The sequence below is a fragment of the Cydia splendana genome, chromosome 2 (genome assembly GCF_910591565.1).
Source record: "Cydia splendana chromosome 2, ilCydSple1.2, whole genome shotgun sequence".
Classification (NCBI taxonomy): Eukaryota; Metazoa; Arthropoda; class Insecta; order Lepidoptera; family Tortricidae; genus Cydia; species Cydia splendana.
Genome location: NC_085961.1, coordinates 4,471,871 through 4,497,715, shown reverse-complemented (window position 1 = coordinate 4,497,715; position 25,845 = coordinate 4,471,871). Strand labels below are relative to the sequence as shown.

General features: G+C 37.2%; 1 protein-coding gene across 1 annotated transcript in view; it reads right to left on the bottom strand.

Moving 5' to 3' along the window:
• Positions 1-14,017: 14,017 nt before the first annotated feature.
• Positions 14,018-25,845, bottom strand: part of LOC134799846 (uncharacterized) — a 17,868-nt gene continuing 6,040 nt past the window's right edge. The window contains exons 5-7 of the mRNA XM_063772247.1: positions 16,661-16,671; positions 16,288-16,542; positions 14,018-15,043 (exon numbers count right to left, since the gene is read on the bottom strand). Of these exons, the coding sequence (XP_063628317.1) occupies positions 14,496-15,043; positions 16,288-16,542; positions 16,661-16,671 (814 nt within the window). The 3' untranslated portion in view covers positions 14,018-14,495. The remainder of the gene's footprint in view (positions 15,044-16,287; positions 16,543-16,660; positions 16,672-25,845) is intronic.

Sequence of the window (25,845 nt, the reverse complement as noted above, 5' to 3'; positions counted from 1 at the left end):
GCTGTAATGCGGCAATGAACTTCTCTCAATTTACCAAAAAATCAATGTAATCTTGATGACCCTAGGGAGAGGGGGCACCTAGAAATGCTTAGGGCATCAAAATATCTTAATCCGGCACTGATTAAATTGTTAAAAATTGTGTAATATACGGAACCCTTGGAACGCGAGTCCGACTCGCACTTATTTTACCGTAATGGTACGGAACCTGTCGTGCGCGCGTCCGACTCGCACTTTACCGTATGGAGTAACAAACATAGACAAGTGCGAGTCGGACTCGCCCACCAAGGGTTCTGTACTTTTTACCCGACTACGGCAACGCAAAAGGAGGGTTATGATTTTGACCGGTATGTATGTGGGTATGTACTCGTATGTATGTATGTTCATCTGTTCCCTCATAACTTCTAAAGTACTCATTATAATTTGACAAACGATATGTCGATATGTCATTCGAATCGTCTGTCGTCCGCTGGTTATAGGCTATATGACGTCACAACAATTTGAACACGGCGCCCTCTAGAGGTTATAAAGTCACGAACGTTAATATATATTATGTACTATGAGCGTCATATACTAAAAGCGTCGGGCGTAGCCCAACGTACGTGGCGCGGTGTACGCGTTCCAAATCCAAAGGAGTCGGGCGTAGCCCGATATATGCGGCGCTCTGCGTGCATTTCTGTATTGACGATGCCTTCGCAAAAGTAATATAAAGTGGCTTCAAATAGTCATTAGTACGAAATCATGACCCCAAAATTAATTCAAAAACTAAAACCCGACTAGCCGACTACTACTGCAAATCGCGCTCTAAAAAGTATGAAACAAGATATAATTTGCATCTGAGAATATCATACAGGAAATATTATTAATGTTATCATTTTTTAAATTAAAAAATATAATGTAATATAATTTACTATTTTTTTTATAAATTTACAGAGATTCAGAGGATAGCCGTGGTCGTATGCCACGTTACCTTAAAGTTTATAATCGCGTGGCATACGACCACGGCGATCCTTTGAATCTCTGTAAATATATGTATAAAGAAAATAGTAAATTATATTACGTTGTATTTTTTAATTTAAAAAATTATAATAATATAATAATAATAATTTCAGCCTATAAGCGTCCCAATGCTGGGCACAGGCCTCCTCTCATCGAGAGGGCTTGGGCTATAGTCCCCACGCTAGCCCAATGCGGATTGGGGACTATATTTCCTGTATTATATTTTTAGATAAGAATTCTATATTGTTTCATACGATTTGCAGTAGTAGTCGGGTTTTAGTTTTATTACTTATTTTTTATTAGTATTTGTTGTTATAGCGGCAACAGAAATACATCATCTGTGAAAATTTCAACTGTCTAGCTATCACGGTTCATGAGATATAGTCTGGTGCCAGACGGACAGAGGAGTCTTAGTAATAGGGTTCCGTTTTTACCCTTTGGGTGCGGAACCCTGAAAAACAACGGAAGGATCCTTCTAATTTTGAAATCTTTATGTAAATACACAGTGCTGTTTACCTTTAGCAGATAACTTTTTTCTTTTAGGTGATTGGAGGATGCTCTTCTTTTTTTTAGAATAATCATGGTCTAGTAAATGTGACTGTCTCGATGTAGATGGCTCTGTAAATATGAATAAAATATTTAATTACATTTGGTAATAAGGAGTTACCATCTCTAAGATGTTTGCTAAAAAGTAAAAACCTAACGTGAACTAGGCGTCGTTGAAGAATTTCAATCTGATCATCATCAGCAGTTCCACTTCATCAAATGCCACGTTTTTAGGGTTCCGTACCTCAAAAGGAAAAAACGGAACCCTTATAGGATCACTCGTGCGTCTGTCTGTCTGTCCGTCTGTCACAACCTATTTTCTCGGAAACTACTGGACCAATTAAGTTGAAATTTGATACACATATGTAAATTAGTGACCCAAAGAGGGACATGTTTTTTTAATAATTTTAAAATACATAGGTTCGAAGTTATTTACGAAAATAGCCAAAAACTGACCATTCCCCTCCCCTTTATCTCCGAAACTACTGGGTCTAAAATTTTGAAAAAAATACATAATAGTTCTTTACCTATAGATGGCAGGAAAACCTATTAGAAATGTGCAGTCAAGCGTGAGTCGGACTTATGTACGGAACCCTAGAAATGCGAGTCCGACTCGCACTTGGCCGGTTTTTTTAAACATATATATATATGCTTGATTTATTGAAGTGATACTAAAGTCACAATACCTATTTATTTATTATTTATTATTAATATCACAAGAACGGTTACAGTTTTTATACCAATTACACTTGCTACTACTTATACAATTATTAAGGAGTCCATTCGATTCCTGATGGATCTCATCATCAGGACTCAAACTTGACAATACAATACAAATACTATTACACACCTCAATAAAAGGAAACAACGCAAAAGAAAACAGAAACACAAGCAGAGTTTACCTGAAGCAGATATCTTTTTTCTTTTAGGTTTTAGGTGATTGGAAGCTGCTCTTGTTTTTTTTACAATAATCATGACCCAGTAAATGCGACTGTCTTGATGCAGGTGGGGGTGGGTCTGTAAATATATAAATTAAAAAAATAATAGTGCAGTAATTGGCACAACACGTGCATACTTATGTCGAAAGTTTAAAGGGCCATAATGTATTGTACAATGTTGATAATTATTAAGAAGTACTGTATCCGTAAAAGTGTATGGCGACTTAATCAATGAATTCATTCATAATTTCTCCATGCATTTTCGCAGCTCACTGTACTGGTATGTAACTTTACATTTTTCTAATATTTCTAGTGCCAGGCCCTGGGCCAATAAGGGTCTACCTATATTATTTTAATATTTTTACTCGACTACGGCAGGTCTTGCTGTCTACATGTATTGCTTACACGAAAATACCAATTTAACATTTTGTTGATATTTTGTATGGGAGCGTCAATTATATTTCGCTATTTCGGGGTTGGTCCCATATTAAATGTTGCTGAGTAGGACCTATTATATTCATCCCGTAAATTATTGCAGGTGACTGGACTGACTGGTGCATCATATATAGATGGTCAAGCAAATCTTGTCAGTAGAAAAGGGCGGTTAATTTAAAAATGTAGGCACGAAGGGTTATCGGCCCATAGAAAATTTGTGTTTCCCGCCTTTTTCTACTGACAAGATTCGCTTGACCAAGTATATTAACATTATTAACTCTATTTACCTGAACTGTGTGACCGGTTCCTTTTACGTGATTGGGATATTTCTTTGTGACTTAATCTTTGACCTGACAGCTGTTGCTCGAGCATATATGATTCTGTAAATATTCAAAGCATATAATTATAATCTAAATAGAGTCTTGCCAGCCAAATATTGTTGACAGATATTTCTTTGTTGTATCACCAATTGTCTATGATTTTAAAAAAAGCTCTAAGTCAGTTGTCAATTTATGTCATTCATTCAAATTGTTTGCGGTTTATAAGGGGTTTATTTTAAATAATATTAATAATTACTATACCGAGTGAGGTCCGCAAACTACTATTTAAGCTCGTAAACAATTACGATGATGTGCGAAGTCGACGTGAAGCGTTGTATAACGAAAAACTGCAATGTTTACAAGCGTAAAAAATTTAGTAGGTTGGTGCTCTAGATATTTTGATACTTTAAGTGCTAGTTCTAACATTTGCCTATAACTTTGATTAAAGTATGTGAATTTATTAATACCATAATCTCATAAACAGGATAAGTGTGTAAAGAAACAGATAAACTAGAAGTTCTGGAAAATATCAATAAAATCAAAACATTGGATCGTAAACATGTGTGTTTGTCGTTGACTGTACTTTACATAGTGGTAGAAATTATGTGCGCTGACTTTGAGTGCTCGTCAACGTATATTTAATTTATTTCCTTAGGTACCTTATGTGTGCACAGAAAATCAAAAATATTTTCTAGTATCAAAACTAATTCTTACTACACAAAGTGTGACCAGCCCAAGATCTTTTGAATTGTTAAATCTGGGCGTAAAGGAAACTATGATAAGTCCATATGAAGATGTATATTGTCGAGGAAATAGGCACTGATTACAAATTTAGGCTGTTCAGCAGAAAGGTCGAAATGAATGTGACGGCATCACGTACGCGAACAAAAGCTGTATATTTATTCAAACATTTAAACTTGTTCAGACGTGGCTCACTCCGCGATTTCGTCGCTTTGCTACAGGTAGCTAAAAGTACATCCGTTCCGCCCCAATTTTGGGAAAAGCCATAAGCCGCGCGTGGCGCTGTCGCCACCTAGCGGCCATATCTGTGCTGATCGTAACAGACGCGTTTTGTTAGAGAGTGAGTCTTCTGTACCTAGTATAGTCGTATCATCGAGAGCGTGGAATTGCATATGTAGTAGTATTGTTTGTTTACAGGCATTCTATATTTGAATTTTCTATTTTCTTGTACTATCAGCATACAACCACTACAAATGCAATTCCATCTTCTCGATAATTCAACCTTACTATTATTTACTCTGTGACTTGTTCCACGTGCGTTTATGCAGTTACCTATAAAACAAGATTCTTTTAGTTTACGAAGACACTTTCCAACACTGGCCCTTAAACCAAAGCACTCTTGTTTAAACACACAAACACAAAATAAAGTAGTGACCTACACTTCATTATAACATTAAGTAAATTAACAAAAACATATGCACTGAACTTTCGCTACACCGTATCAACAAAGTTCAGTTATCCACATTATGAATAGTAATTCAATAAATGTTTATAAAATAAACGAGTCTTTTAATTTCATGTAATCACTATCATGTTTGACTAAACCAACAAAACCCTGATGGTAATTACATTAAGAACACAATTATTACATATAATACATAGTTATATGCATTTACCTATGACAGTAATGTGAGTTGTCTCACAAACTTACTGTGTTTAACTTTACACAACGCTTTTGTCAGTATATCTGCCAACATATCATTAGTATTCAGATACTCAATAGTAATCTTATTACTATTTACAAGTTCTCTAATAAAATGATGCCGTATATCGATATGTTTGGTCCTAGCATGATGTAAAGAGCTTCTGCACAATTTTAGCGCTGACTGATTGTCATTGAAAATTGTCGGTACAATTTCTTTATTTATAATTTCTTTCAGAAATGTACTAATAAACAAACCCTCTTTACAAGAATTTGACAAAGAGTAGTATTCGGCTTCGGTAGAGCTAAGGCTAACTGTTTTTTGCTTGCGACTTTCCCAAGTAACTACTGACTCACCTATTTTAAAGACGTAGCCCGTGTACGACCGGCGGTCCACGTCGTCATTGCCCCAGTCTGCATCCGCATATCCGGTGATACCCAGCTGCTACTTGCTTTTCTTAAAAGTCAAACGGAGATCCAAGGTACCTTTCAAGTAGCGCAAGACTCTTTTGGCTGCTTTTTTTTTTGGCTGGTCTCTGTAAGTAAATGATTCATTAAATTGACTCAAGTAGCTAACTGCGTATGCGATGTCTGGTCGGGTACAGATAGCAATATACATAAGAGAACCTACAAGACCTCTATTATCATAGGTATGATCTCTTTGATTGCCCCTAGGTAACTTAAGTCTTGTTTCCATGGGAGTAGGCGAACACTTTACACTCTTCCATCTGGGCGATTTAGGCCATTTTCGACGTCCTGTAATATTGTGCTGGCTAAAGCTAGAACCCTAAATTTTCAGTGACATATATAGGGCTTAACATGCTTTAAGTACATGTAATCTCAAAAACATTCAATTTGAACTTGTAGTTTAAGAATTATTGTACGTTAAAGTTCCTTAATTTCGACACTGACACACTCACTCACTCACTCGCTCGCTCACCGATCATCATAATTCTAAGATACTTCTAGCATACCATACCCACAAGCTTCAAAGGGTCTAGCACAGTGTTTCTTAACCTGTGGTCCGCGGACCCCTGGGGGTCCGCGAGTATATGTACGGGGGTCCGCCGCAGTCTCACCTATTCTCACCGGTCTGAAATGTAATGCTGTTTTTTTTTTATTCGAGGGTCCTTGGATTTGTGCTTCATTTCCTAGGGGTCCGTGGATGGAAAAAGGTTAAGAACCGGTGGTCTAGCAGGCTAAGGCCCACTTGCACCATTCCACTAACCTGAAGTTAACCGGTTAAACCTGGAGTTGCCATGGTTACCCGTACAATTTGACACTAGGTTAACGGTTTAAACGCTTAACCCCGGGTTAGTGGAATGGTGCAAGTGGGCCTAAGCGAACAAGAAGTGCCCCCAACGACGGATTTGGTCATTCTTTCAGGTGGTGTACTGGCAGGTCCTAAGAACACTCTATGCTTAATATCAGTCCTCGATCTTCTTTTGTTTTCGAGTTATTCAGGATAATGTAAAATAATCAGCGTATCATTGAAAGTGTCATATTTTGGAAACTGTTCAAGTTAGATAAACCAAACAAAATTATATTTGACAACAATAAAATAGACTACAAAATGGATATGTTTAACCTGCATCATGTCCTTATACTTCATTATAAAAAAAAAAAACATTTTATTTTACTTCTCGTTTTTTTTATACTTTTCGCGGAGGTTTTTTTTGACATGACGGACGAAGATTTATGCAAATATTTTTATATGTGTATGTAGTGGGTATTAGTGGCTACTCATGCATATTTTTTTTGTAGGTGTACCTCCGCGAAAAGTATAAAAAAAATGAGAAGAAAAATAAAATGATTTTTTTTTTATAATGAGTTGTACTCACAAGACATTGCTTCCCTCCAATTGTCAGCATCTGGACCACTCAGTGCTTCTTGTATAGTCCGTGGAGCATCTGGATCGGACGTGCCCGCTAGGAATCCAAAATGTGGAGAACCCGTTGAACTGTCCGAAGTATCCATACTCTCCTCCTCTGGAATATAAGTTGCATCGGCCGGATCATCACATTCACCTGAGCTAGACGAATCATGTATTGTGACCGTACTCGTTCGATCGCTCGTACTCTGAGAATTTTATGTCAAATTGGCATCATCAGACGTACCACAGCTGTGATCGTGGCCCACAAAAATGGACTCGCCGGAAGACCAGCGCCGACTCTCGGGTCGGCATTATGCTGAGGCGAGCCCATTTCATGGTAAATAATATGTAATTATGTACCTATGTCTAACCTTATCATTGTTACTTTTGTATGTAAAACAAGTTTATTTACATACAAAAGTAACAATGATAAGTTTAACGGCCTCCTAGCCTAGTCGGTAGTGACCCTGCCTTCGAAGCAGGAGGTCCCGGGTTCGAATCCTGGTAAGGGCATTTATTTGTGTATTCATCACAAATATTTGTTCCTGAGTTATGGATGTATTCTATGTATATAAGTATTTGTATATATGTGTATATTATATATATCGTCGTCTAGTACCCACAACACAAGCCTTATTGAGCTTACTGTGGGACTAGGCCGATCTGTGTAAAATTGTCCTATAATATTTATTTATTTAAATATATTAAATATTTATTTAAAAATATTTATTACGAAAAATAAATGATTTATGATTTACCACTCACTACTAGTGTTAGCGGTACAGCCTGAAATTCGGGAATTAGCTGCAAATGGTGTTAAAGGTATAAAAATCGGTACGATTTATCTTTAGACCATTTGAATCAATTTGACCCGTAGCACCAAAAGAAAAAAAAAAGTAGAAGAGTTATGACGTCATCTTTTTTTGTATGGAAAAAAAAAATTGTTCAGAAACCAATCGTGTGTGATATTAAATGAAAGGGCATTCGGAGCCGGTTCTAAAAATATATCATATTATTATATTTCTGTCACTATTATAAGAGTCTATAACCCTTTGTATGCTGACAATACCCAACAAAAATGTACTTTTTGCCTTTCGGATCTAATTTTGAACGCTTCAAAGTCATCGCATAAGCCACAGAACCAAAGATACGTAAATGACTTAGAGATACCTTTTTCCCACTCCACTTTTCTTCAGGAGTGCTCCCCAGTACAGCTTTCGTAGGACAGCGGTTTTTGACGCGTGTTAACGGCCTCCGCCCAGAATTCGTTGCTCAGGCCCGCATCTTGCAGCATGCATCTTGCAGCCTGCATCACGGTCCTGTTCGCGCGTTCAGCGACCCCGTTCTGAGCAGCGGAGCCAAGAACAGTGGTTTGATGCACGATGCCATTGCTCTTGAGATACGCCTGAAAAGCAGAACTTGTGAATTCTCCTCCGTTGTCGCTACGTAGCGATTTTATCTTTTTACCTGTCTGGTTCTCCACTAAAGCTTTAAACTCTTTGAACCTATCAAATACTTCACCTTTTTTAGTTATAAAGTACACAAACGTCTTTCTAGAATAGTCATCTATAAAAAGCAAGAAATACCTCGCACCGCTGAATGAGGGAGATGGTAGCGACTAAACCCAGGACCTCTTTAGCCCTGTTGAGAGATTTCTTAGGAAAGGGGACCCTAGTTGCCTTACCTTGTACACACGCTACACACGTTTCAAAATCTCTACTATCATATGATATACCAGAAACCGTGACGGCATCACGCACGCGAACAAAAGCTGTTTATTTATTCAAACATTTAAACTTCTTCCACGTGCGCTTATTCTTTTAGTTTACGAAGACCAACATGAATTTCCCGCCAAAACTTTGTGTAATATTTCAGTAGCCAGACTCTACTGAAAACGTAGGATAGGCCTTAATACGGGCAATAAGAATGTGCTACTAGTACAGCTGTGTCACGGACACGAATGCGAGCCAATCGTGCAGTCAACAATCAACCAACTGCGATTGGTTGATGAGTTCGCATCAAGCGCGCGCGATTGGTTGCAACTAGTTGCGTTAGACTGCACTATTGGCTATAATTCGTGAGGCACACCGCTGAACTAGCACTAGCATCATTCATAGTGCCCTAAGGCCCGTCCTTAGATATATGTTAATGGAAAACGTTTCAAGAGATTTAGCTGTCAAATACAAGCTAAAACTTACCCGAGTTACTAGGCCCAGCGATAGCTTCTACTTGAGGTAGTGAAATTTCATTGTCATTCCTTTTATCAACAATGTTTGAATAAGCATTATTGGAAAAATTCAGCTGAGTTTCATCAGTGATTGGAATAGCTTCAAGCTTTTTTAATGGCATGGCTTGAGATGGCAGCTGCTGTCCAGGCATGAATGAGTCTGCAAATATTAAAAGTGTAAAAATATAATAAAAATCCTTTACTCATCCAAAAGAGGTATAAGTTATAACTGTCAAATAAAGGTTTAAAAATTACCTGAGTTACTAGGCCCAGCGACAGCTTCTACTTGAGGCAGTGAAACTTCATTGTCATTCCTTTTATCAACAATGTTTGAATAAGCATTATTGGAAAAATTCAGCTGAGTTTCATCAGCGATTGGAATAGTTTCAAGCATTCTTAATGGCATGGCTTGAGATGGCAGCTGCTGTCCAGGCATGAATGATTCTGTAAACATTAGTGTAAAAATATAAATAAAATTACTATCTCATCTAAAAGAGGTAGGTAGAGTTAGTATACTTTTTATCTCTGCCTTAAGTTGCCATTTTATATATTGTATATATGTAAGTATAAATATATATTATGTATATTGTATATTTATTTGTGTATTAGGTTTTGTTGTAATACTAATATAAGTAGTATGTAATATGTGTGTTTGTGTTTAATAGTCTCCATATTTCGCTCCGTGCACTACCTGTTGACTTTTGTTTGAGTTCTATATTTCTTGCTACCCAAAGGTTGTCTGGAAGAGATCGCTTTTTAGCGATAAGACCGCCTGTTGTTACCGGGTTCTATTTTTCCGTTAAAATTTCTTTGTAGTTTTACATGTATGTAAAATGTATAATTATTGGTGCAATAAAGAATATTTACTTACTTACTTACTTATAACTGTCAAATAAAGGTTTAAAACTTACCCGAGTTACTAGGCCCAGCGATGGCTTCTACTTGGGGTAGTGAATAAACTTCATTGTCACCAATCGCCAGAGATTCAAGATTCGTGGGAATGTTCCTTTTCGAATAAACATGACAAGGAAAATTAAGCAGCAATTCATCAGGAAGTGGGTCAGCTTTTAAATTTTTTGAAGGTATGGCAGTCTTTTTAAGTCGATTGTTTTTTTTATTAAAAAATTTTTTTTCGAAATGGTCTGCGCATTCAAATTTTAATTCATGTAACTTTTCTATGGGAAGATATACCAGGTCTTCGTTCCCAATTAATTTGACCCACTGCTTGCACCTGAAAACATTTAAATGTGTTATATAATTACAGTTTACAAGCAAAGTGTAGCGTGAAAAGGAAGATTCTAAATAAGTTTTTGCCAAAAATTTAATTTTTGGTACAAGCTTTTATCGCTGACTGTACTTTTCGTACAACAAACAACTAATACTCATCAAGATAATTCTAAAAACCCCTAACACAATTAGGTTGCGTCGTTTCATCATAGAGTTCCTATGGCCAACTCCTGTCTCCATAATCAGATCTCGAGCTGGTACCATAATATTGCATTGTCATCCGATTTATACATGCATGCAAAATTTCAGCTCAATCGGAAACCAGGAAGTGAATCAAAATTAACTTGCAAGATTTGATTACAGACAGACAACGGTCAGGTGAAAGAAGGTAAATAAAAGCTTGTAAAAAATTGGGAAGTTATGTGAATAGGTAAGTATAATGGCAAAAGGAAATTTTTCTGTAAGGGAAAATTTTCGGAGAATTAATTATAGTCATATCGCATGCAAGATAGAGCTAGACCATGAAAAGTTTGCAGCGATTTTGATACCTTGCCCACGCAGTGCATGTTTTATGACGTAGAAATAACACCTGCAATGCACCGCGTGGGCTATAAAAATCGCTGCAGACTTTTCTAGGTCAAACTCTATCAGAAAATTTCACTCATCTTACTATATTATTTACATTGATAAACAAATCTGCAGTTATCGATACTTGTAGTACATCCCTAGTTGACAATGAAAATTATATGAAATATCAATTTTCGATGTGTTTTGGTGTGTTTACACCAAAATAAAGCTAAAAGTATCTAAAGCAATACTTACCGGTCTTCATCCAACGGGAATTTCGCCATAAATTTCCTTTTTTCGGGAACATCGCGAGTGTAGCGATTGCCACATATTTCGCATTTAAAGGCTCTGATTTTCGGTGGCATTTACACAAAATCTATGAAGTCACTATATGTTTTTATCACATTTGATTGTATTTGCAAATGGTAAAGGATTTTGAAAATTAAACTCCAAGAAATACGCGAGTAATACATGCAAGGCGCCATGACAAGCAAAGCAATATGGCTGACAGTTGACTTGACAGCTAAATAGCACTGACGTTTTGTTTTGCTTTTTTGGCTATGGTTAGGTCACTATTTTCCATACAAAATTTTTGATTGTTCTGAGTTGCGTCAGCCTGTGTGACATGTACACAACTCCGTGTTTCATGGTGCTGTCATAAAATGATGTTTCTCTTTCGTTCTTCTTTAAATTGACAGAGATAGAGATATGAGAAACTTTTTTGTGTGCTTGATTGGAAAACAAATGTATAGTTGCCAGTATACTCTAATTTCTCCACGAATTAAGGTGAAATTGTGAGTGGCCAGTTTACTTACTTTAAGTAAGAATATCATTGTATTTCAATAGATACTTATTTTTTGGTATATTCAGGGTATGAGATTAATTTAATTCTCTTTATTTATTTTTCGTCTTAAGTTAGGTTTGTTATAATATGAATATAAAAGTAAAATATAAAAAAACACTTACAAAACAATAAAAAATACATATAAACACATTATAAAAAACCTAACCTAGGGTGCCGCCGGCAGCGGAGCTTGGCCCAAGCTGCCGGTGGTCAGGTCAGATTAATTTAATTATTATTGTGATAATAATGGAATATTGGAATTTTTTATATACTCTGGCAAGCCATCTTTGCCAGTAGAAAAAGGCCACAAATTTGAAAATATAGGCGCGAAGGATCGACCTCTCATGCAAAATTTGAATTTCGCGACGTTTTCTACTAACAAAGTTGACTTGCCAGAGTATACCAGTTCAATTCAAAATAGGAATTGGGAAATTTTCTTTGCATCATGGCAATACAGAATAGTGAAAACGTTTTGTTACTGCAAAATTTTTGTTCATATGGGTAGCGCAAGTTTGATTTTATAATGCCTTAAAAATACGTTTTCAGTAATAAATAAGAAGAAGTAAAAAACGGCTTTACCTGTGAGCCTCGCTAGAATGAGACAGAGGACATACCGCGAAAATCAAAATAAAGCCCTTGCTACACGGTCGCCGACAAGCCTACTAACCGTCTGACCTTGGTCTGTCCTTGGTATGTGTGTCCGTATGAGTTGGCTGGCTAGACGGTAGCAGACCACACCACAGTGTGTTCAGAACTCGCGGACGGGCAACACGTATTGCAAGCGCACAAAATGGCCCCTAACCTTGCGGATTGCATTTTGTTTTTCTTCCTTGACTTCTGGGGCGGCATAACTTATTGGCGGGGCGCCAAATTTCATAATCTACTCATACTAGTGCAATGACAAAAAAATAAGTTTTTGGCAAAAATTTCATTTTTGGTACAAGCTTTTATCGCTGAATGTACTTTTCTTTCCACAGGCAACTAATACTCGTCGAGACAATTCTAAAAACCCCAAACACAATTAGGTCGCGTTGTTCTATCACAGGGTTCCTATGGCCACCTCCTGTCTCCATCATCAGATCAGCTATATGGTACCATAATGCATTGTCACCTGATTTATATATGTATGCAAATTCAGCTCCATCGGAAACTAGAAAGTGGGTCTAATTTAACTTGCAAGATTTGACCCGTACAAACATATTTACATACTTACATTAGGTATATAGCAAGTTAATAAAAAGCTTGTAAAAAAAAGAAAAGGGTATATGAATGAAACGCTGGATCAAAAAACGACATTTGCTGAGTCATTTCAACTTGATGAATTTGTTAGACTACGCTACGGGGACATACATAACTTTCTGAGAATGAAGAGAAAAGTATTTGATGAATTTTTAGAAATGCTACTGAGTACACATGGCATGGCTATTCACCACACGAGCGCACACGGCGCGTCCTCCAAGCGAAATGGCCTAGTGCGGTCGGCGACGGGCGACTACACGGTTCCGGACCGACCGCTCAGACCGCGGTCGCTGGCGCGCGCTCGCATGCCAAGGGCGTCCGGAGGTCAAACGAAATTGTGTTGGTAACAACTGTCTACACGGTCCGGGACAGACCAAGGCCACGCGGTCTGGGGGCTTGTCGGCGACCGTGTAGCAAGCCTTTAAGTAATTTCTTTATCTGCCTCTCTATCGCTCTTGCATATTCAAGGCAAATAATAGACGAACGAAAGAACAAAGCGGTTCACGGGTAGGCCCGGTTTATGGTATATAAGCTTCATACTTGACGTTGCACATGGCATGAAAACTTAGCATGGTCCGAATCTATAGACATTTCTCTTGGGATTTCCCGGGCTTTATTTTAGTTAGGGACTCGGAGTAGGTAATTAACGTTAGGGATCAAATTTAATTATCTTTATGATTATCTCGATTTTCTCGGTAGTCCCTGAGGACGCAGTTCTTGTAGTTCCATATAGGTCGAGGTAGGTATCTAGTTGTTGGTATTGAACATAAACTCAGTTAGGTACCTATACCTAGCTCAAACGCCATTACGTGGTTTTAGGTCTTGCAAAACCCACCGGACTTAAGCCATCCCAATAAGGCCTAATTTACCCTCTGGGTTGGAAGGTCAGATGGTAGTGGCTTTCGTAAGAACTAGTGCCTACGCCAATTCTTGGAATTAGTTGCCAAGAGGACCCCACAGGCTCCCATGAGCCGTGGCAAAAAGCCGGAACAACGTGATGAAGATGGTGATGATGAGGTCTTCATCAGACTTGGAAATTTTGTGATCTCTTTCTTCTTTTCATCCTGTTACCCTGAGGTGTACTGCTCGAATCATTATTCTTCCACGGATATTTTGGGATACATAATGAAAAAAAATAAGTAAAAAAATATTATTTATTATGTCCTCGCTTTTAACATAGTGACTCGAAACTTTTAAAGTAATGTAAGTAGATTGCCGTTAATACAAATAGATTTTTCTATATGTACACCTTTGGTTATCAGGTAACTACTTAACTAAATAATTACAAAAATACTATATAGGTAAATATCTTATCTTACAATAAGTTATTCTACTTATTTTCAAATACTTAATGCTAAATACGTTTACGTATACATTTTTATTCATTGTATTTATTGAACATTCATAATCATCAATATCATTTTTTTTATTATATTCTAAAGTACTTAATTTTATATCGGCGAGATAATTTTAATGCCATAAGGGAATATCTTTCCGCTCGTAATACTTATATTATCCAAACACGAATTATGTATCTGTCAATAAGATCTCATTTAAATAAGAAAAAAAAGTTCGAAATTCGCTTTCCATTTTTAAAAATCTATTATTTAATTTAAACCATCACAGAGCCACATCCTTATATTTCCCCAAATCGTCCGACTCGTTCCCAACCGAATTATGGCTGTTCCTCAACCCTTGGCCATAGAACGCTCTGTCTCTTGAATTGCTAAAATGATACGGATCATGTCGTAGCAAATTAACGCCATAGGCGTCGTCTCTGGGGTAAAATCTAGGATCATAGTCAGGGGGATAATGCATTCTAGGGTCGTAATATTGTTGCCTGTAGTATGGATAAGCCATCTCGCTTTTACAATCAGCCCTGTCTTCGTATTCGTAGTCTTTAGCCGGGTATTCGTCGGCGAAAGCGCCGACTATGGAGTGTCTGCGCTTGTAAGGGTTGTCGTAAGGGCCGGAGCGCGGACCGACCCATGTCCCGTACATTTGCGGGTAGCCTGTTGGCTTCGGGTAGCCGCGGAGGCTGGCGGCGTATTGCCGTTCGGCGAGGTGTTGCCAGTAGGCTGGTGGTGGCGGCGGCATGTGGTAGCCCTGGTTGAAGGACTGGCGCGATGCGAGGTGCCGCCGCAGGTCGGGCATGGAGCCTGATTTGCCTGGAAATAGAAAAAAACATTTTATTAGCGTAAATGATAAAACACAAAAAAATCTACGGATTTTCTTTGATAGGAAAGCTTTTCGTGCCCTTGCTATATTGCAACATCACCCGACGGGGGCGGCCCCACAGGTTGGAATGTCCTTCCTTAGTTAGATGGACTACCTAATGGATTTTAATAATAGGTTCATATGCATTCAGCACTAATGCACTTCAACGCTTTCTCAATTACTAGAAATTACCAAGTCGTTAGCTACTGTCAAAACCAGTGGCTTAAGTAGGTAACGGTGACTGTTCGCACCTGACTTATGCAAAACATCGTACCTTGAAGACTAATACAGTCCTTCTATACCTAATTAAGTTAAGCATCTTTAATACGACTGTAATTTTGAAGCCACAGTATAGCCAATATTAATATCATCACCCTGTAAGTGATTATATTATAAATAACCTTAGGTAATTTCAAAACACTTATAGTTTAGAATGTATGCCATTTTCACGGGACTTTGTGTCGTTTTGGATCTCGCATATAGAAATGTGGTCGTGAGAACTTGCAGTAATGACCGTTGTGTAAGAATATGGTTCAAAGCGATTGTCAGTGCCGGTGCCGGCGATTGTGAATGTGGTGTATGGGCAAACTATAAATTAATAAACCCTCAAGGCCCACTTGCACCATCCCACTAACCCGGGGTTAACCGGTTAAACCGATAACCTAGTGTCAAATTGTACCTACTGGTAACCATGGTGACACTCCAGGTTTAAACAGTTAACACTGGGTTAGTGAATGGTGCAAGTGGCCCTTAGGCAGTTATATGCCCTATGACCGAGGGGAGGGGGAGGAACATACATTTAGTTAGAAATTTTGTTCTGTCCCCTCTCGCCCCGTCAACGCCCATAATAATGGTGGAAAGACGGCTGAGTCGCTCAACGGCGTGTGAAGCAGAAAACTGATGAGAGTTTTTTCTCCGAAATACAATCAGAAATGAGGATATTTGCAAAATACTAAAGTAACCGACGTATACATGTAATAGCTCTAATGACTGCACGACAGACGTGACAATATGCGGGCCAGAACCCGAAGATAGGATGACTTTTGAGGCATTCAATTTCACAAAAGGCAACCACGGACAGGATAGCGCTGAACATTGATGGACGACCTTATTCATAAGGGTCGCTGCGAACCAAAACAAGAGGTTTGTGAACCCTTTATTCAGCAGTGGACACTTGTGTCTGATAGTTCCGTACCGTTGTCAGCCAAGAAACCATCGTTGGTGAACGCGGCCGGCGCTTCGGGCACGTAGTGACTGGCGTCGAACTCACTGCCGCCCACTGCGGCCCCGTTGGCGTACCCGGCGTTCCTGAAAAGGGAAACGATATTCAAAATAAGAATACAGTACAGTATCGGCTTTAGGACGAGAGCAGAGCGAAAATACTGGGTGCCGCAGCGGCATCGGCAGCGGCCATTGCGGCAATGGGAGGAGTTATAAGAAAGGGGCGACACTGAAGTCTCGTAGAAGTAGTTGGGTCATCGTAAACTGGAAAAAGTCTGATATATGTCGATACTCCCCAAGTAACAATTTGTGGTACTATAGTGGTCAATAGAACGTTTCCTAAATACCACCTAAGGTCCTATAAAAGACCTAAGAAGGTTGTATAAAGCCGAAATGGCGTATCTTTAGTGCCATTCAGTGATATAGTAGACCTGTAGCAGTGTCAGCCGTGACGTTTTAGGTCTATAAAAGTGATGTAATGCATGACTCTTGTGCTAATTTGTTGTCAGAAACGCCATTATAGTGTTAATTTATACTATAGTAGCATTTGAGATTCCATTATAGTGCTTGTTTTATACTATAGTAGTATTTGAAATTCTATTATAGTACTTTTTTATACTATTGTAGAATTCATAGTTCCTTTACTACTTGTTGTGTGTTTACTTCACAAAAACGGTACTAAGTAAAATGGTGATAAATAAAGACGTTATATTAAGAGCCAACAGGAGTGGTCATTCCTCCATACAAACGTAGTCCTCGTTTTCCTCCGTGGTTTTTGAAGCTAGAGCAATGATTTTTTCAACACAGATTAATATTGTCAATATCTGTGTCGGACCGTTTTGCTTTTTTTGATATTTTTGTTTTTTAAGGCGCTAGAGCCCTTCAAAAACGGCCAAAATGGCCTAATAGACTATGCCGCAATGAGAGGCGTGGTATTCAAAACTGATATCAATTAGCCAAAAAAGCAAACCGGTCCAACACAGATAATTTCATAATCATTTAGATTTCCAAATTTAGTTCCGATTGGTTAAGTTTTGGGGGAGGAAAAAGAGGACTACGAAACCTCGATTTTTGTCATTTTTACGCAGGATTTTTCGCCTCAGCTGCAGTTGTCCCTATCGCACTAATTTTAGGGGCGGAGTCAAGTTTCTAAATACGTACACAGCCAGAAAAGTGATGGGCAATAGTCGACATTTAATGTCGATAATCTAGTGATGTAAGAAGTTATCGATAAACCGTCTTGTGTGAAAATATCTAGATCCTAAGATACAAGGGGTTTTGGGTTGAGAGTAGGGAACACATTTTTGTAGTTATGATATACAATCTATTATGAACTTTTTGATTCTAATATTTCAAATTAGAAATCAAAATCAAAAATATTTTATTGCATGGTTAAAATGGGTTAACAAAATTTTTAGGTACCTACAGGCACGCTTCGTAATTGTCGAGCAATTTAGGGTCCTAGCTGAATTGGTTGTTCCATACTTACTCGTGCTCTATGGAATGTCCAATTTAGCTAGAACCCTAAATGGCTCAACAATCACGGAGTGTGACAGTACTAATGATTCATGTTCTGTATATCCTGCCCTACAATGGCGTTAATATTTGGTTGTCATGTCTATACTTCGTTTTTAAGCATTATTGAAAAAAAAATAGTAAATACTAATATTAACCACTAAGTACATAACTATTACAAAAAAAGCTAAATAATTATACGATTGCATGCTTAAAAAAGACACGTCACCTTCACTCTAATGCTAAACAAACGAAGAATAAGAACTAACAGCGATAAGACCGCCTGTTGCTACCTTTATCTACATTGTAAATCGCTTTTAGGGTTCCGTACCCAAAGGGTAAAACACGGGACCCTATTACTAAGATTCCGCTGTCCGTCCGTCCGTCTGTCACCAGGCTGTATCTCACGAACCGTGATAGCTAGACAGTTGAAATTTTCACAGATGATTTATTTCTGTTGCCGCTATAACAACAAATACTAAAAACAGGATAAAATAAAAATTTTAGTGGGGCCTCCCATACTACAAACGTGATTTTTGACCGAAGTTAAGCAACGTCGGGCGGGGTCAGTACTTGGATGGGTGACCGTTTTTATAAATAATGGTACGGAACCCTTCGTGTGCGAGTCCGACTTGCACTTCGCCGGTTTTTTTTAAATTTGTTTTTATGTTTGTGGTGTAATAAAGAATATTTTAGAGTCAGACCAAGAAAAGTCTACAGCAATTTTGATAGCACACGCAGTGCAAGTGTTATTTATATGTCATAATTTCATAGAAGCGACGTTTGAAATAATACTTGCACTGCGTGTTCTATCAAAATCGCTATAGATTTTTCTTGGCCTAACTCTACTTTAAATTACAAAGTAAGGCCTAAATTATAAAATAAGGCCCATCAATGTTTTTTTTTTGTGTTTATTAAACTTGATATTTTTTAATACAGTTGCTCACAAAGTGCTACTTTACGTAGCTGTTTAGCGTGCGGAAAGTTGGTTATGTCGAACTAGTGCTTTTTACTTTTCCAAATTTTTTTAAATTTATACTTGTTCCAATTCACGACTACTTATTGATGAGTGTTAATATTAGTTTCCTTTAAACGTCGTAATCAGCATAAAAACCTACTGTTAATGTAAGAATATGAAAAATATACATATTTCATATTTTAATACTTACCTCTTCATCATTATAACACGTTTATTTTTTAATATTGAATATTGAAAATTCCGTTCTTAATAAGGTGTCTGAATGGAACGGAATAGCTGCCAAACGCCCATAGATATAATATACTTAAAGACGACGTCTAAGCGAGCTGTCACTGTTACCACTTTTGTTTAGTGTACGATTAACAATGTTTTACTTATTTTTTCGCAACTGTATTAAAAAACGTCGTTCGATACACGTGCGGAAATGTCATTCTTCACTCGTCCCGAGTCTTCCCACTCGCCTGCGGCTCGTGGCAAGATATCTCGGTACTCGTGAAGTAATGACATACCTTCCGCACTAGCATCGAAATGTACTATTGTCTATAGTATTAGCGGACATGGCCTCAAAATTTAAACCCGCTTAAGAATCGGGCCTTATTTCGTGCATTATATACAATACTACCCATTTTTGTGTAGTCATTATTTATACTATAGAAGCATTGTTTGAGTAGCCAATTATTTAAACAGTATTTTTTTAAAGGGCAACGGTGGCAATATTTTAAGGTCTGGATAATAAGATACAGATCTTAATAAGGATATCAATGTAAGTGAATGTTACCATGACTACCAAACAAACAAATGTGATAGAATTTGCCAGCTGGCATTGTAACATTACAACAGACAGACAGTTACCTATGTACCTAATCTGAAATATGAATAAATTAGTAATATTTTAAACAGGAAAGTAAACCGAATTTTGGCCTTTTGCTGGACACAATCACAATAGTAATTTGTTTTACAAGAGGGCAAAGTTTATCGCCACCGGTTGATGCATTTGCAGCACCAATGGTAGAAAATGCAAGCTCATCATCAACTGCATAATCGACGTTTGATATGACTATTGAATCCGAGCTTTTTGATCATGAATCATGATAAAACAAAATTTTAGAAGGTCGCAGAATAGTGGATTTAAACTATTTATTTTCTGTGATCTCAAATATCAGGCACGATCATACAAATTGTACATTTGCTGATCTTGCCTTTGTCATTGAAAGACGTAAGGGTTTACACAGAGAATATATATTTAAGTGTAATATGTGCAAAAAAAAGGAAACGATACACTCTGAAGACCCAAAAAGAAAATGTTAGTAAATACTGCTCCTCCCCATGGTTACTTGGTTACTCCCCTTGGAAAAAACGGAACCCTTATAGGATCACTCGTGCGTCTGTCTGTCTGTCCGTCTGTCACAGCCTATTTTCTCGGAAACTACTGGACCAATTAAGTTGAAATTTGGTACACATATGTAAATTAGTGACCTAAAGATGGAAATGTTTTTTTTATAATTTTAAAATACATAGGTTCGAAGTTATTTAAGAAAACAGCCAAAAAATGACCATTCACCCCCTTTTATCTCCGAAACTACTGGGTCTAAAATATTGAAAAATACACAAAATAGTTCTTTACCTATAGATGACAGGAAAACCTATTAGAAATGTGCAGTCAAGCGTGAGTCGGACTTATGTACGGAACCCTAGTTTTTGCATTAAGGTAACAGATTTTGACATGTCTTATTAAAAATTACCATTGAAAAATAAGTCATAGCAAATATGTTAGAATTATAAATCATATTAATCATATTAATGAGCAAGAGCACCCTAAACCGACGAGCGTGTATGAGGAATGTTATGAATGTGAAGGAAGCGAAAGTGGTATGTCAGGATCGTAGCAAGTGGAAATCCGTGGTCTCTGCCTACCCCTCCGGGAAATAGGCGTGATTGTATGTATGTATGTATGTATTAATCATATACTTTTTTATATTCTTTTGCTTTCATAAGTAATATAAACTAATTTTTGAAAGCGTTTTTCAATAATTATTAATAAAAAGACACGTCATGATTGTTTACCTTCTTTCTAATGCTAAAAAATAACGAACTATAATAACCGGGCCTTATTTGGTACAGAACCTTGATTTGATAGGTACATCGGATATTCTGGGCCCCTGAGTTTGTTACGTAAAGGACAAAATGGTGACATGTGGTTAGAGCTGATACTGTTAAACTAGTGGTTCTGTGCGCTAAGTATAAAAAATAAGCTTCAGCGAACTCATTAAGCCTAGAAAAAACCCTACACCCTACTGCCACTTAAGTCAGTCTTGAGTCTTTGAATCAATTTCCGTAGTAGTACTAGTACTACTAAGGTACTAGGAGGTAATAAGGCCTATAGTAGGTATAATAAGGCCTACCTGAAAAATTATGTTCTTACAACAGTGTAACCGTGTTAGTTATTTGAGTAACATATATGTAAAGTGATACAATTAAAAGCTAACAGCAAACCAGTACATAAATTATATCTTATGTACTTCTTATGAATTACACTCTTATAAAGGTTTCTGCTAATTACGCTTAATTACTTGAATAAAGGTAGATGAATTGCGTGCGGTCCAATAGGTAACCACAACTCACGGAGTCCAAAACAATAAGCTGATCAGCAAAGTCAAGTAAACAAAGCCAAGTCACAGTAGTAGAAAGATTATCGAGTTCCGTAAACGTAAGCCGGGTCAAAAAATTCAATCGCAACACAGTAAGTAATAAGTGAACGCCTCGTGGCAGTAACGCACGAAAAATAACATTGCAAATTGTCGGCAATGAGGCGCGCGCGGGTGCAAGCGTACGCATCTGTGTGCGTGCATTACACACACAAATACAGTCTCTCACGCCCCGTCAGAGCGACGGGTATATTCAGCTTGAAATCTCAAAATTGACTTTTAGCTCAGCTCCCGTTTCGTCTTAATATGCGCCATTTAGATGTCGAATAATTCGGTCTTTAGTGCAAAAAGTATATGGGAAGGAAGTTTTACCGTTAGAATAGTATTAGGTTAATGAGGAATTTTAAATGCCCCCTCGATTTATTTATGTTTTTAATAAAATAATTTAATAAAATATTATGATATTCACCATAGTTACTACTATACAGCCAAGAAGTAAATCCGACGCTTTTATAGGCTAACTATAGAACTTAGGAGGAAATATTCACCGCCATCATGATTAAAATTAGGGTTCCAAAAGAATTTTGCTGTGACCCAGTTGCACCTACAAACTCTTTAGAAAGATATAGGATTTTTTTTTAATTTATATGTAGTCATTACTGTTGTTTCCTTTTTCAATGAGATTGGTAAAAAAAATGTGCTAATAATGGATGTCGATAAATATCTAAACCGTCACGATTTTATGCTTGTATTAAATCATTGATGATAAATCTCACCTACAATCACTAATATCACTGGGGTCTTTTTTATCAATTCATTAAAATATAAAAATATTTTGTACGGAACCACATTATGTGGCTTAGGCCTGAACTTATATAAGCAAGATATAAGTAGCCATTACAGATCAAATTGATCATTTACAAGTAGTCGTTTTCTACCTTTATGTATCTAACTCGGTTTATAAAAGACATAAAAACTCAGCTATAACGCTGTTGTCTTTTAAAAGAAAAAACAAAACCACTATACAACAGTTTTGTGATATAAAAGAGTCATTGTGACGTTTACAGCGATGAGATATAATAGGGATTTTAAAACTACTAAAGCGCTTTTTAACGCTATAAATATGTCCCAAAAACGCTACTATAGAGCAAAACAGTTCTATAATAGTGTTCATATGACTACTAAAGTATTATGTACTATAGCAGTGATCTCTAAAGCCACTATATCCTATAATCGTTGTATAGTTGGGTTTTTGTCACTGTTTAAACACAAAACTATAGCGGCTTGCAGGGAACCTTAATAGCGCAAACTACTTAAGTATTATGTACTATAGCAGTGATCTCTAAAGCCACTATATCCTAAAATCGTTGTATAGTTGGGTTTTTCTCACTGTTAAAACACAAAACTATAGCGGCTTGCAGGGAACCTTAATAGCGCAAACTACTAAAGTATTATGTACTATAGCAGTCATCTCTAAAGCCACTATATCCTAAAATCGTTGTATAGTTGGGTTTTTGTCACTATTAAAACACAAAACTATAGCGGCTTGGCAGGGAACCTTAATAGCGCAAATTAGTTGCATAAAAGTGATTCCAAATACTATTATACAGTAATATTGCTCTATAGTGATTATATTTGAACCTGTTATAGTACACGCCTGTAACGGCTCTATAAAATGATGATGTAAACCTTTACATCAATTGCTTATAGAATATATTAGCTGTATAAGCCTATAGAGCAAAAAGGTGTTGCCAAGCGCTTTTATACGACAGGTGGTCATCTCTGAAACCTTAATACGACGTCTATACAAGCTTTTAGCGATAAAAACTAAAATTATAGGACTAAAATGTTACTTGGGTCATACCATAGAGGAAAGCGCACCGTGCGGCAGACCTTCCACGAGTTAAGGATGGCTGACGCTAGACGGCGCCGGGGCCGGGGGTTATTTTCAATGGAAAAACACCACGTGATCACCATGTGATCACCGATCAGGCGTCATAGAAAATGGCATGTCGGACGCCTCGGCCCGGTCTAGTGTGAGTCATCCTTTACGCTGGCATCTCATGGTCCAAATATAACGGTATTTATTGGAGATACTTATTAAATTTTATTATTAGGGCGAGCGAAGCGAGCCCTATCACTATTCGACAATCTATGCATTCTTGTGGTACACTTTACGGAAAAACTATCGCACTGTTAGGTTTGAGATAGTAATTTATATTCATGTCTAGATGTGTTATCAAGCATAAAAATATCATTATATAAACATAAAAAATAAATAAAAGGGTAAATAATGTGTATTACTACTAACGCCATCTGTTGGACTAATGTTAGTTATTTCTTTTTCTAACAGATGGCGATAGTAGTGACAAGGTTAAAGGTTGTTCCGTTAATATGCGCTGGGTTTTTGTGGCTCAATATAATTGGGTATTTGACTATACTAGTCAAATGAGTTTCTTTTTTCGAACTGTTAAAACGATTTGCTACTATGGAATTTATATGAAACATTAGCATGTGACGTCACAAGCAAATTACCTACTCTTTATAGTTGTTATCGGGTTTTAAAATAGTAATTGTGACTAAAAATAACTGCTATTTACGTTTCTCTATTGATCTTCTGGTGCTTTATTTCTTGCATGGTGTAAAATAATTTATCTTAAGTACAGTCATATACCCTATTAGTAGGTAATCATAATCAAAGAATATAATACTCACTAGGAGAAGAACGGTAACTCCATACAAAAAAATGTCCCCAACCGTTTATACGTTTATACTAGTGGCGCCGTCTTTGTGTACCAATGGAACTAAAGTTGACAACCGGTTTAGCCTGGCGGGTATTGGTAGGTAGTAATTCTGTTGATAAACATATTTGTTATCTTCATATCACGAAATATATGCAAGATGCAAATATTACCCCTTGTTTGTGGTATTATCAATTGATTTAAATAAAAGGCATGTTTATGTTTATAACATTATATATATTATTTATTAAAGAATGTTTTACATATAAAAATATACACTGAAAACTGGCAACTGGCAACTTAATAAAAAAATAGACATTAATAAAGCGCATTCACAAAGTTTTCAGTACCTTTTATACAAATAACATTAGGTATGCCTACCTATTACGGCTATTACACTTTACACACAGATACACTACACTTTACATACGGCATTTTACACAGATTTCCAACTTGTATTCATACATTTCTTCACGGTTAATTAATACGCTTTCCAGATGCGTTATGACTCGGTTTCTTCTGAACCCACTAAAGTTGTAAATTTCACTCTGGCTGCTTCAACAGCCGTTGCTCCGCATTTAGCACATTTTCTATGTGCATTGCTGTAATCCATGTAGGTACAGACTTACAGTCTTAAGTGGTACGTAGCGGTACACGTTGTATGTATTATTTAAAGAGTTAATAAATAAAATTTTCGTTATGAACTTTAACCACAGCAGTTGGACAGAGTCATTGACAAATATATTTTTTATTATGGTGGGTAGACGTACCTACCCTCCATATATTTTATGAACATTGATAAAGACAGTTGGAAGCAAATATTCATTATAAAACTTAATCGCATGTAATTAAGTTTTAAGCGTTTTAAGTCCCGTTTTATGATTAATATTGTATAAAATTCGTGATAATTTAAATCAGAGTTGGGAGCAATGTTGCTGTAGAAAAATGTTTTTATTTTTATTACTCGCAACTTTTTCCCGGAGGCCAACGCACACATAGAAAAATGTTTTTATTTTTATTACTCGCAACTTTTTCCCGGAGGCGGAGAAGATTAAGGCGCACACATGCGCAATTATTTGGGGACATAACTTTCTTAGGAAGTGAACAGGCCTTGATCATAATTAATTATGGGTGAAATTTAATACTATATATTTTTTGATTGAATCGATAATTGTTTTTACTTCTATGGCGGTTAAAATCACACGTGATTGATTTCGAAATTGCGGCAGTAATGCAGTTGGTAGTAATATCGCAGTCTCAGCAGTATTGCAGCGCGATATTACTGTCTTACTGTTTCAAATGCCAAAATCGATTTCGCTGCCAGGGTTTTTGACATTCGAGGCAATAATGTAGTCGGCAGTAATATTGCAGTCAGCAGCAGTATTGTAGCGCGCATACGTCGAAATCGATATCGCTGCCAGGATTTTTGATATTTGCGGTAGTAATGCAGTCGGCAGTAATATCGCTGTTGGCAGCAGTATTGCAGGGCGATAGTACTGCCTTACTGTTTCAAATGCTAAAATCGATATCGCTTTCCACTCTGGACGACCGGCTAAAGCAAGACAGAGGCAGAGGGCCCTTTTAATCCACCCTTCTATCGGGTGGCAGAACTTCCCACTTCCCAGGAGCCGTGGGAATGTTTCTTCCCAACA